Consider the following 13,862-nt stretch of genomic DNA (forward strand, 5'->3'; position numbering starts at 1 on the left):
AGGGGGGAGTACTTGCTTTTATAAGCTCTAAAATGAAAAGAAACTAAACAAAATAAATATTTTTCTTAGTGTAACAGAATGAAAAAATACAAATGCTTGCTTGTTAATGTTCTGAGATGCCAGTTTTGAAATACTTTCCCACTTTGAAAAGAACAGGGCAAACTGATAGAAGCTGTAAACCAAAGAACAGTTATTAGTAACCAATTCTAACTGAATTCAGACTGCATGAATTAAAGATTACTTTGAAAACCCAAATAAACACAAGCACTGAAATACTTTTAATAAACATAAAGCATTATACAATTTATAGAGTAGGGGTTGTAATTCTGAACCTTAAATTTTCTTGCATTCACAGACAGTGATTGGACTATTAATAAAAGATTACTGCTCAGTGTTTTGTTTTGTATTTATAGTGACAATTTTCCCCTTTTATGAAACCAACTGGACTTAAAAAGATAATTTGATGATGTTACAAAGGATGAAATAATGATCTATTGTGTAATTTATACACTCTAGCTCTTTGTGGGTTTACCAATTAGTCATCTTACCTTGGCCATTTTTAATTATTATTTATTGTAGACTCTAAATATGGCAGTTCATCTAACCAACTTCAGAACTGGAGGCCTGGAAATACAGTAGGGTGTGAACAATAATGCAAAATGATAGCGAGAATGTCAGGGGCCGTTCTTTGTTGTGTCATTCATGCTGTCTTCCTTTTTCCATGAAGCACATGAATATTTCACATATCTGCATCCTCATCCTCTATTCTTCTTGACTAATTTTCAGACTGTCTGAATTTGCATTTCACATGGTAGCTGATTAGGAGATGCCGAATGCAGCAGCGAAGCCTCAGCAGGCGGTTTCCATGGTGACCTTCAGCAGGATTTTAATGATGATACCACTAGTGGTTCGTTGAAGTTGGCCTGCCTGCAAGGCTACTTCGCTGCAGCTAAGTGTGAACTGGGAGATGTGGATTCCTAGCCAAGGGGCAAATATCAAAGTCTGGCCCAGATAGAAGGTCTTAGAATTTGGGTGGGGAGAGAGGCTCCAGCTTTTCCCTACATCTGCATAGGTTTTTTGTTTTGCAAACACATGCAAAGCACCACATGTTACTTTTTATTTATTTCAAAGCAGACATGTACTTCTGCACCTTGGAAAAGGCAGTTATCTGCAAAATACATGTAAGTTATTCTTAATGAGAGAATCAGAGCTATTATAGGCATTAAGATAGGTAAGAAAACAGTTTCTTGAAAGAAGCCATCAGTTATGGAAACTGTAATGGGAATATTTTTTATGTTCTGCTATGATGACTTGTGTCCTCACTAAAGTACCTGGAACACATACATTTATTACCTATGGCACTATTAAATCATTTTTAGCATGAACTGTAAAAAAGAGAAACAAACAAGTGTGATCTGTCATATTAGAATACTGTGCTAAATGTTTCACCTCTACTGGAAATATAGATGTCAAACCTTTAACTAGGTGGGGGGGATACTCAGTGAGCAGTAAAGCTCAAGGATCACTGAATATTAAAACCCACTTCATTTTTTATGAAAAAGAATTTTCTGAAATTAAAACTTCACTGAGTGGATCTCTGCTTCCTCTAACACAGAAGTGTAAATACTTTCATTATGAAATATAAGACAAATACTTTATCAATAAACTTTTTGTAAGTAGATTTTAGTGAATTTTAGGGTGTGACATTTTTTCTAAGTTTTGAAACCTCTGTAAGAGTAATGTGTTAGTAATTGTGTCACATCTGTGTCATCAGAGGAGAGTGTGACAGAAAGATGCACCTTTGGGTGGACGGATGGTTAATGTTTTTAAAACCTTTGATTAGAAATCCTAATAGTCTGAGATGCATTTTCACAAACTATTGCTTCAGTGGTAAATACAAACCAGGATTTTCAGATGCTTAATAACTTTGGATATCTCAATTTTTTAATATCCCTCAAAAACATCTGGTATTCAGAGTCAGTACTCAGCATTTACTGAAAGCTGTGCTGCTTTTGGGAATTCAAAGCTGGGGCCCCCTTGCCACCTCCAATCAATACTCTTAAAATCTTGTCAGCTAATATTAGTATCACATTGCTTTCATGATGAAGTTTTAAAATCTTCCCTTTGATTGAGGTGCATTTCTTCTAAAGTCCATTGCCAACCTCCTACCCAGATGTGAAAGCAGAAGGAGCCAGCAGGTCCACAATGGTAGTGTTAGCTGCCAGCAAGTCTTGAGAAAAGCACTCAGAAAAATGCTTTGAGAAGGTTTTATTCAGAGTACGAATGGTGTTGTGTGTGGTTTTTTAATCCAAACTTCCCTATATGAAAACTTCTCTATTTCAACTGGCTAACAATGCAAAGTACTTGCCTGTCATATTTCTGTCTTTCTCCACTCCTCCTGACTTGAGTGATAATTATTTATTTCATAGCTGAAAAACCTGCTAAAGTTAAAGAAAGTGTGTCCCACTGCTCCAGTGTCAGGCTAAGCTCCAGGCTAAAGCCAGTCACTGTGCTAAGTGCACAGAGGAGGTTAAGAACAATAAGCAGACAAAGAAGTTTGCAGCTTGGGGAGGCAACAGGAGGTCCCTCTGGCTCAGTCTGCTCTGCCTCTTGGCCAGTCTGTGCCAGGCAGTAAAAAATCACTTCTCTCTCTAATGATAGTCTGATTTTAGACTGCCAGTGCTTCTTCCCATGACATTGGTGAGCTTTTCTGATACATTGGAAATTTTATTACTACTAGAGGGGCTGACAGATGGATTTCAGGTTTATTGAAATGGATATTCCTGTAGGAGTAAAGGATCAGTGCTATAACCAGTGCTATCCAGTGTCCCAGTTTCAGTCCTGAAAGCTGTGTTCCCATGTAATTTTTCATCCTGCATAGCAGAAGTAATTCACCTTCTTCCAAGGGTTTGCTGTTCACTTACAAGGCTCAAAAGAGCTCAAGGATTTTGAAATCACTCAGGAATCTGCACTATTGTTGTGCAGTGTCCCAGGCATGGTCAGCTCAGCATTCCTGCCTTACCAGTGAGATTCTGGACCTGCCAGGGGAAGAGGGGCATAGAGATACTGCAGTAATTGCAGTGACTGCCATTTAAAGAGGTCGGACAAGGCTTCTCCAGTGCTCAACAGGTAAATTTCTTGAAGATCTATTTCTGCTGCTCTGCAAGCAGTAAAGTATTGATAAACAGTTAGAAAAAACCAAGAGAAAAACCACTCTGCTTCCCCTCTGATGCTGGCTTTGTGGGTTTTAACCCTTGAAGGTCCTTTATGAAGACTGTTCACTGTATGCAGTTTTGTTGGAGAGATGGAAGTCTTCACAGAGAAAGAGAAACATTCAGGATTAGATGTATTTTGCAGATAAATGATACCTTTATTCTCTTCACAAAATGTTTGCTTATTGGACTCTAATTTCAGGCTTGATGGTATTGGGTGTTCTTCAGTCTTTCCAGTTTTCTGTGCAGGCTGTCTGAGGTGTTGCATAGCAAGCTGCTCATCTCTGCCTACCCTGTGCCTTCTGCTTACCCTGTGTCCCACCCGCTTCTTCTGCAGGAGATTGTTTGGCTTGCATGTTGGTATTACATGCTGGCAGTTATTATTTCTTACAGTAGCTAATGATTTCCAGCATTCTGTTCTTCAAATGTTTGGGAGTTATTGCAGGTTAATAGTTTTTATTGCCACTGGCATTGTATTTTATTTATTGACTGCCAGAAGCAATATGATGGCTTTTATAACTCCATTAGTCAGAATATGCTTAATGTATTTAAAATGCAAATCGCAAGTCTGTTACAGAGTATTTTGATTTAATACATTTCTTTTCAATCCGGTAATCTGACCACTATCTTCAGAACTAGCTCATTTTTAAATATTAAGCTCTTCTTGCTAAAGAATGGGATGTCTAATGACATAGATTTTATACTGCTGAATACAAAAAATCTGTACATTATGTGCAGTTTATCTGCAAGGGCTAATGGACAAAGCTTTATAGAGTGGAAGGCAGTGCTTCTTCCTTAACTTCAGGAATTCCTATTCCTGTGCATTTAAATTAATCTTCAGAAAAGTGAAAGGAGTATAATTATAATTTAAAATCCTTCTTGTTCTTTTTCTAAAAAGCAGGAAGGAAACTCTCCAATGGCAGGTTTAAAGAGGCAGCCTATGTTACTTTTGAATAATGAGGGTGATGAGGTCACTTAGTGTTAGTTGCAATAATTACAGATTTTTTGCTATAATCCTACCTAGTAGTACTGGCTGGGATACCAAACTAAATTTGATATATTGTCATAGAAGACTGGATCACAGTGTGTTTGTTGGAGTCTCCTCCTCCCCCTCCCTCCCCAATGTTATAAGGAGGTCCAGGAGGATTTGGCAAAGCTACTTAAAAGCATAAAGGAAAATCTTCAGAGTTGGTTAAAATGTTATTGCAAAGCACTGTGAACATTTTAGTATAAAATGTTCATACTAAACATCATACTAAATGCCAGTATGAAAGAGGTTTGTTCCGCATTGCAAAATGCTTAGGAGATGCACACAATTTGAAATAGATGCCCTATCACAAGGTTATCCATACAATATATTAAGTTCTAATGTCATAAATTTTTAGGCATATCAGTGGAGGGAGAAAAGCCTGCAAATGTCCTGACAGTTTGTGAAGGGAATGCAAAAAGTATGGAGGTGCTGTGGTAGCTCTTTTGGCTTGCTTATGCTCAATATGTCTATTAAAAATACCCAAAAGGTTATGGTGCTTCTGGAAACATGGGATTTTCTGGTCATAGTGATTTGTTTATTCCCAGATAGAGGCTTTTATGAATATTTGTTAATTCTGTGCTTCTTTGCATAAAGAACACTATAAACTATCTAATCTTAAGGATATATATCAGGATGTAGCCCAAAGCTTATTTATTCCAGTATCATGTCTTCAGCAGGGGACAAGTGGAGTAACAGGGCCAGCATAATATGGTACTTGCCCAAAATACTTTCTCAGCTTCCAGTTTTATGTTCAGATATTTCCTCAAGGGTGGAGTCCTTATAACAGGTAGCCCTCAGTGGGTTTAATTTGTTCAGTAGCTGAATTGAATGTGTGTGTATTGGCAGCAGGAGGTTCTGGGGGTTAACTGTGTGTTAGATGGAGCACCGCTGCCTTTTGTTTGTTGGGCCCTGTCAGACAGAAATGCCATTTATTGCTGGCTAACTCCGGTATGGGGACTGAATGAGCAAAGCAGCCCTCGTTTACCTTCGCTCTGTGCTCCTTTCAGTCTTCTGGGCTTTGCAGGCACAGCCCTCCAGAAACACGGGGAATTTCCCGTAAATTACGTGAGATTGGACTAAATGCATGTCTAAAGTTGTATGTTGAAAGGATTAGAGCTTCAGTTTGCTCATCAGTTTTTCTGGCTAGCAGTGCAAAATGCAGAAATCAGGGGAGTGCGTTGCATAAGGCAGCGTGTGAGCGGAGAGGGAGCGCTGCCCATGTGCTTGTGCAGAATCGCCGTTTGCCTCATTGTTGCCACTTCTCTTAATTTGAATTTGATAATGCACAAATCCTGCTTGTAAGAAGGCCAACGCTCCTGTCATGTTCTCTCCTCTCGTAGCTGCGACAATTAGTGAATATGTGCATCAACCCGGATCCGGAGAAGCGCCCAGACATCACCTACGTGTACGATGTGGCGAAGCGCATGCACGCACACACCGCCAGCAGCTGAACTGCCTGCGAGCCCCACAAGGAGCAGCCAGAACCAAGAGCTTGCAATAAATCATCCCACCTCCCCGTGTGTCTTACACTAATGTAATTATTTGAAGCTTACTGTTGTGCTTTGAATTGTAAACCAATTTATATACAAGCTTTGTTGTTTTCTGTTCATTTCTGGGTTTTGTATTTTTTACTAACTTGCGGTCGTACAACAGGTTTAAATATGTAAAGTGTAATTTTAAGATGCTGTGAACCGCTGTTTCCATGTTAGTGGGTTCAAGTATACTTTCTGTAATAACAAAATTGTATTCAGTTGGGCCTCAGTTCTAAAACACAGTTGCACTTTTGCACATGATACAGATATTAGGCTTATTATCGAGAAGCAAAATGTCTGAATCTCTCACCTTTTTAGTAATTTATGGAAAGTATGAATCAGCACAGTTAACTTTATTTTAATCTTTGTTCCAAGAGGAACGTAATTATTACAGGAGCTTATTGTATTTTATATTGAATTGTAGTGTGCAGTTCCTGCTGTAAGAGTAGACAAGGAATAGAATTAGTTCTCTGCTTGCCAAATGCAATGGAAAAATAATTTCAGGAAAAATTGTCATGCTGAAATTTTTGTAATGTCTCCTTTTGTTTTGTTAGTCTCTCTTAATACACAAAACATTTGTTGCAGGTTTTCTGGGAAAATTTAAGGTGTTGATTCAGCAATCAGGTCGTTTTCAATAGACTTGTGCAGCACTGCCCTGGGGCAATGGGAGTCTGCATAGTTCAGTCTTAAAAACATGCAGATGCTTCTTGTAGCCAATAGGGTTCTTTTGTGGCTGTCCTTTGAGCAGGTCTGATTAAAAGATGTGATCTTTAAGTTACAACTTCCCAGCTGTTTGTGTATATGTCACTGTTTGTAAATTTTTGTGTCTAAAATTCTTTGAGTAGTGACCTTACAGTATATTTAAATTTTAAATTTTTTTTCTAAATACTGAAATGTTTTGGTAAAGATATAATAGTCTAGTATAACACAAAATGTATTCTGCATAAATATATGATCTTTGTATACTATATCCTGAGACTTAGTTTTCTATTAGCAGAAGTAGATTATAGCTTTTATGTTTAAGAGAAAGTTGCCACGCTTTAATTTGGAAAATAATTATATATGCAAACTATCTTACAGATACTTTATTAGTTTAAAAGGAAATGCTGAATATTTTTGTTAGACCTTAGTGCCTTTTGGGGTATGCTTATATAATATTTTCATTGTTAAGGAAGGAATGTGTCTTGTTTTTAAATGTGGTAAAAATGGAGAGTGAAATGAAATTCCTTGAGTTTCAAGACTGAACTTTTTTTTTACAGGACTGTCAAAAGGTAATTATTATCAGTGATAGCAACTAGGGAGCTCTTAGTGTCAGTTTTTTTTCTTTATGTGGGTAAAAAGTTAGTTCAAATAAAAGCAGAAATGTGTACATACATATGTAGGTTCTAGATGCTGTCACATCCCTACATTCTCAGTTTGTTGGGTTTTTTTTGCCAGTTTGTTTCTCTATGCAGCTGTAATTTTTATTTGATATAATGCTCAAAGAATAAAAAAACATTTGTGGAGTTTGTGTTCAAGGGAGGGTCAGGGTTGTTTTCGGTTCTGTATTTTTTAAAACTACAAATACTATGAAAATTGTGTTTGGAAAAAAAAAAAAAAAAAAGGGAGGTGTTTTTAGATGGTATGTGCCAGATCACCAGCTTATCTTAATACATATTTTTTAAATTTTTGGTTCCAGGTTTTGCAGAATGAATTGTATGAAACTGTAGTTTTATTTCTCAGTTTTGTGTGCTTAACCTTATAGAACGTCAGTGGAACAGTTTGTTGGAAAGAAATATTTGAGAAATTTTGGTTCGTGTTTAGCAACCTCTAGATTTGTTTTCATTTATGAAATGGCTATATAATTTAAAACATGATGATTATAATCTGTAACAATGTTTCACGTGTCATAGAACAAAATGCTTCGTATTGAAAAAGGCAGCATAATATTTGCTTGACGCACAGAATTAGTTCTTAATATGCACAAGTACTCAAATAAATTTTTTTTCTGAAATGTGCTAGAAAATTTAAAAATCACCAAAAAGCCCCCAAATGCAATGCAAGCTGTTTGTATCTAATATTATGCATAGAGTATTGAACTGTTCCTGCCAGAAACTGCTGATAGATATCCCTCCCCTGGAAGGATATGTTGAGTAAAAGAATCATGAGTTAAGAGTTAGCAAATGTGCATAATTAAGCATTTACATTTTTTTAGCAATGTGGAGGGTTTTTTTAGTATTTATGATTAAATATTGTGCTGAGGAAAAGAAATAGTTGTTCCTGACTTAAAATCTGTGAAATGAATGGTGCACCTGACTTTGGTACCAAACTCTGTAATTAAAAAGCCAATGTGAGTTAATAGAACTGCTTATATAAGTGAGGACTGTAGAATCTCTCCCTAAAGTAAAATACCTGGTAACATGAAAATGATAAGTCTTGTTATAGCACTCCAATGTATGCTATATGCTTATAAAATATTTTCTTTACTAAGCCACCATCCTATCTGGCATATGTTGATGATAACATTTGGCACTATTTATTTTAAGCTATGGCATTATGTGTTTATGTTCTTTAAAGAAAAAATGTTACATTTCTACCCAAAATGTCTGACCAGCTCCTCCTTTTATTTCAATAATGCTCCAGTATTAACTTGTGTCAGGAGTGAACTTTTTGTGCTTTGAATGACATTGCATAAAATCCCTTTGTCTCAAAAGCTCCCCTGCTGTGCAGTAGTCCAATAGAAATAAAACATACAGATATTAAATGTAATGTAAAAATTATAGTGTTTCTATGATATTTTTTCAAACTTTTCTTTTTTAGAGATATATATGTATGTTACAATTGATGCTGCCTATCGTGTGGAAAACTTACTGCTTCCAGTAGCTGATTCTGGGTGAGATTTCTTGACTGTAACAAAAGATAGTACACTAAAAAAAATTCATTTTTGTATTATTTGTTAAAAGATTATCTAAAAATACGACATCCACTATATTGTGTGTTTTAAACTAAAATTTTAAACTAAAATTTTAAGCTAAATTTAAAATAATTTTCAGTACTAAAATATGCGATAAAGCAACAAAATAACAAAGAGCTCCCGTTATGGCCTCAGCCCTGTCCTGTGAGCTCTTGTTTATATTTCAGCTGGCTTTTATGTAATTTCAGTAATTTTGAGTGAACCACATCTACACACTTGAATAAACAGTAATCAGTAGGGTAGATAGAAATGATGTGCCAGCTCACTTTTTGTACTCTGTGTGTCACTAGTTTGGTAGCAGGGAATAATTTGGATATTTTCCCCTGTTTTGTTGCACTCCTAATGATCCAGCTCCCAATTGTATGAGCAGGCAATAGAAGTGTGTTGTCTTTTTGTAATGAGCAGAAACTTTAAAAACATGCCAGTATAGCAGAAGATGAAATGCAGTATTAGAAGTGTCTGAGAAGGCTGGTGTTTTATTCATGCTCACGATTAAGAAAGCTGTAGAGTGAAATTCTTGACAGAGGCTTGGAAATGGAGAAGAACTTTTATGCCAGTGGTTCTCAGATAACTCTGAATGGGACCCAAAATTGCAGTGATGTTTGTCTGCAGCAATCTGTCTGCTTAATCTCTTATCTTTGCTGTTACATAGTGTGGTGAGACTCTTAGCAGCTGAGTTGGAGTGTTGGTGAATGCTGCATTGGCTGTGTGAGCTGTAGGAGCAGGAGGTGATGTGAGGGAGAGCCAGCGAAAGAGAGGTCTTGTTTGGGAAGACGTAAAGGTGCTGGATGGCAGAGGTCAAATCACTGGTTTTTCATAATTTTTAATAGTCTTTATCTACTTCAACAGTCAAAATTTCCCAACCCAGCCATCTCTCCAAATTACCCAGCTAGTGCCAATGTTGGCAGTGGCCTTTTTAATTTCTGATCTCTGGTTTGATCTGGGTGAGTAAATATGTCTGGCAAGGAGGGAAATAGAGGTGTGGACCCTGCTTGGTGGGGTGCTACTTAGGTTTCTGAATGTTACTCAAATATAGATGTTTAGAGTTGTTTTTTAAACTTTTTTCCCATTCCCTTCTCTGATGCTTTTTAAAAAGTATTTTCCATTCATATTCACCACTAAAGTTCTGTGACCCCTGGCTTCTGCTTTATTAGTCCTGTTGTCAGCCTTACCCTCTTCCTGGTTTGAAGTCCTCTGTCTAGTTTTCCTAGTGGTCATTAGTTTGCATCTTTCTTTGTGTGTTTGCTAAACTCAGCCCATTTCAGTGTTTTCAAATTTCATCCCTCCCCATGGGCAAGGCCAGTTCCTTTCCCCTGATCAGTACTTCAATCCTTTGTTCTTCATTCTGTTTTTCCAGCCCAATGCCTGTGATTTCTAGTTTTAGATAGATTTTCTTACTGCCTCAATCATTCCCATGACCTTGTCTTTGCTAAATACTGTTCACTTTATTATCTCTCATTTCTAAATTCCCTTTCTCTGATCACTACCTGCTCTCTTTCAGCTTATCTGTCTTTCTCTCTCCTCTACCCTGTCACTCACTCCTTTTGGGATCTCCAGTCTATTAACCTTTTTGACTCTTTCGTCTTCACTGCTGCCTCCTTCCTTCATTGGCCTCACTTCTTTTTACTCACTGGTCTTTATTTTTATCTCTATCTGCTTCTCTGTACATGGTTTCTTTGGCTGCTTCTCACACTGCCCTGTCTCCATTCCTCCCTCTAGATGTATTCTCTTGTAATTTATTAATTTCCATTCCAGCCTTTCTGAATATCTGAAGAGTGTCAGCACAACACAGCTTTGGACTCATCTTTGCCTTACCTGCTTCAGTGCCCTTCCCAAATGGACTTTTAAAGCACTTTTATCTCACCTTTTTTTTTCTTGTTGAGCTTGCTTGGATATCTGCTGTTCATATTCATTCTCCATTCATTCTTTATACAAAATCTTCAATCCTGACTTTGTTGCATGACAAGATCCTTTTCAAATTTGTTTTTATCCTCAGGATCTGTTTCTGAGCTGATCTTCTCTGCTTCTTAACTTTGCAAGTTTGCCCCTTTTATTTCTGTATCTTTTATGCCTCTCATTCCTTTCATTGAATTACTTCCTTCAGTAGCAACTAAGTTTCTCTTTTCATCTATCTTTAAGGGAGTGGCACCATCATCCTAACTGTTTCTGGTTTTTAATACTTTGTCATTTTTTCTCCCTGTCATCTGATTTCATGTACCTAAACACCCTCTCTCCCGTTTGTTTTTGGGTTTCTTAATGTTGCACTTCATTTGAATGCCCCAAAAATCCAGTGCATCTCCCCCCCAGTCTGGTTCTCCCATGGTTCTATCTCTGGGTTATTCCTTTAGGATCCAGCCAGCCTCAGACCTTTTCAGATTCAAAGATCTAATTTTTATTTCTGACTCCCTCTAGACTATTTTCTAACATCCCTGACAATTTTACTTGCCTGTTTTCCAAGGCCACAACCTTTCTATCTCTGGCACTTCTCCCATGCCTGCGTATCAAATGTCTCAGAGTTAGATGTATCAGAATCCAGCCCTCTTCACTATCTGTTCTTTCTTATCTTTTATCTTCACTGATTTAACCTCTGTGTCATTTTGGCTTCTTTTCTCCCTTCAAAGTATCAAAATTGACAGGACTAAACTGTCATTGGTCTTTCACTGTTTTGTGTGCTGAAGAAGGAACTCCACCAAATTATTACTTGTTTTGTGTTTTAAAGAGATCAGAATCCCACAAATCTGATCTTATTTCAGTACTGTAGAGTTGGAACAGATTGAGAAATGAAAATCTCTGTAAAACTGAGAAGTTTGGTGTTTTGGAACTAGGGATTATACAGCTGAATGTCACATTTGGTGTGGGTATACACACATTTGTTAACTTTTTATTTACACCAGGGTAATTATCTTGCTTTAGAGGATCAGTTGTTTGCTGGCACAAAAAAAAATTCTAGTACTTTTCAGGTTTTATATTTATTCCTTGTTGTCTGCCTGTATCACATTGTGCAGTTAGTTCTTCTACAGCTGCCTTAGTGATGGGTGTTGCCCTTACTTCTTTTGTCTAATTGCAATTTTCTGTCATATGGAATTAAAAATAGGAAGTTACTTAGTCCTTCCTGATAATTTCACTTGCTTTTCATTTAAACCTTAGCAATAGATAGAAGTCTCAGCCAGGAAGAGAAATGGTTCCCAGGATAAAACATGTTCTAGGATTCCTTACTTCCTTTCCACCTCCTAGTCCCTGTTTTTGTGGCTTTCCCTGGGACACTTGCAGGGAATATGGCACTGCCAGTGTATCAAGGGCCAATAGAAACTTTCTCAGTGTGGACAGGAGATCTCCCAGTTGAAGATGACTAGGAATATATTTGGTAATGTTATACAGCTGATTAATTGCAAATGTGTAAAGAGCAATTAAAAAAAATCTCTGTTTGCTGTTACAAAAAGAATTTTAAATTATGCAAAGGCCTTTTAATGTGGTGTTGGTCTTCAGTAGACTTAATTTGCTGCTTGTTCCTTTGATTTCAGTCATGCTGGACTGTTGTGAAGATGATTCATTAAAGATGAGTGTTGTTTTTTGTTGGGAGTGGGGAAAACAGGAGGCATTCACTGATTTGTTGGTGTTTGGCTGCTGATTGTGCTTGAACCAAATTTTATGATAATTCAGATTGGAATCGACATTGAGAGAAGTCTCTAGTCCAGCTTCCTGCTGAGAGCTGAGTCAGTGCTGAGTTCAGAGCAGGGCTTCAGGCTTCAGCAAGATCCAGAAACCCTCAAGGGGTGAGCAGCTTCTGTGGGCAGCCTGCTCCAGTGCCTTGCTGTAAACCTTGTTTGCCTCGTGTGTTGTGGCCATTCTTTGTTCTTCTGCCACTCCTCAAATATTTGTATTGCAAAAAGGTAAGTCAGGTATTGGGACAAAGAGAGAACTTAGGATGTTTTATTTTCTGAAAATTTGTTATTGCTAACAAGTATGTTCACATAGTACTTCTGCTGTATGATGTGTACACCGTATTCATTTGCAACTCGAGTGTAAAATAAAACTTTTGGCAGTAAAACTTGATACAAATGTTCCTTGGTGTTTATGGCCTGGATTTTCTCAATTGTTACCTTTCAAATCTGCTAAATGTTTCCTGGCAGATCACAGTTGTGCCCACCATGGTGAAGCAGGGAAGTTGGGATCCTGAAGATAACTCTGCTTCTTTTTCTGGAGCCTGCTCTGGGTGAGGGAGCTAAGCACTGGGATGGAATGGGAAGAGGATGAAGCCAGGTGTCAGATCACTCCTGGTTATGGGAACCTTACTTTAAACTCAAGTGTTGGTGGAAACTTACTTGGAGAGATTTATCAAAATTGAAATTTGAGGAGGAAAATGACTGGAGCAGGGTCAGATTTCAGAGCAGTAGTTTTTTTTTTTTTTTTTTTTTTGTAAATTCTGCCCTGTATTAAATGAGAACTCGAAACTTCTGACAACAAACTTCTTGGGAGCAAATATAAAATATGACAAATAGATTCAGTTTCAAATCTGTCAAGTTCTTTAAGGAAAAAAATTTCTGTAAATTAAGAATAATTTATTGATGTTATAAAATATCATTTAACAGTTACCAGTCTGGCAGGAGGGTGGTGGTGGATGTGTGTAATTATTTTTTGAACACTTCTTAAAAAAGTGTTCAAAGGAAAAAAAAAATAAAAGGAGTGGCAGATGATTTAGAGATTTTATTCTTGTGGGAGAATATTTGAGAAGGTAATTACCAAATCTGATGTGCATTTTTAACTTTTTAATTGCTTTTAAATTCAGTATGTGTTTTTATCAATGATAATTTTTGTTCCTCATTCTGGAACAAGTCATTATTTTAGGTTCTGATTTCTGCATAATGTAATGTAATAGGAGTAAAATTGTTCCTGCTGTACTTTTCCTTACTGGGAAAGAGTTTTCCAGAAGTGTAGACAGTGGAGTTGCACTGATTTCAACCTCCAAAGATGAATATCTTGCTTGAGTCTGGGGTGAGCAGTTAAAATGCTGCTGCCTATGGCTGGAAGGCAGCAGCACTGCTGCACAGGCATAAGACAACCTTCTGAGGAATACCTTAAAAACTTTTATTGAGTTGGCAGGGTAGAAAGGGATCCTAAAATGTTGTTACTGTGGA

General features: G+C 37.2%; 1 protein-coding gene across 1 annotated transcript in view; it reads left to right on the forward strand.

Moving 5' to 3' along the window:
• Window positions 1–12,761, forward strand: part of NEK7 (NIMA related kinase 7) — a 66,993-nt gene extending 54,232 nt beyond the window's left edge. Inside the window, exon 10 of the mRNA XM_054285994.1 lies at window positions 5,583–12,761. Coding sequence (XP_054141969.1) covers window positions 5,583–5,693 — 111 coding nt within the window. The 3' untranslated portion in view covers window positions 5,694–12,761. The remainder of the gene's footprint in view (window positions 1–5,582) is intronic.
• Window positions 12,762–13,862: the final 1,101 nt, after the last annotated feature.

Source organism: Melozone crissalis, unplaced genomic scaffold, assembly GCF_028551555.1.
Source record: "Melozone crissalis strain CALT ecotype California unplaced genomic scaffold, PUWL_Pcris_2 ptg000045l_1, whole genome shotgun sequence".
In the NCBI taxonomy this organism is placed as follows: Eukaryota; Metazoa; Chordata; class Aves; order Passeriformes; family Passerellidae; genus Melozone; species Melozone crissalis.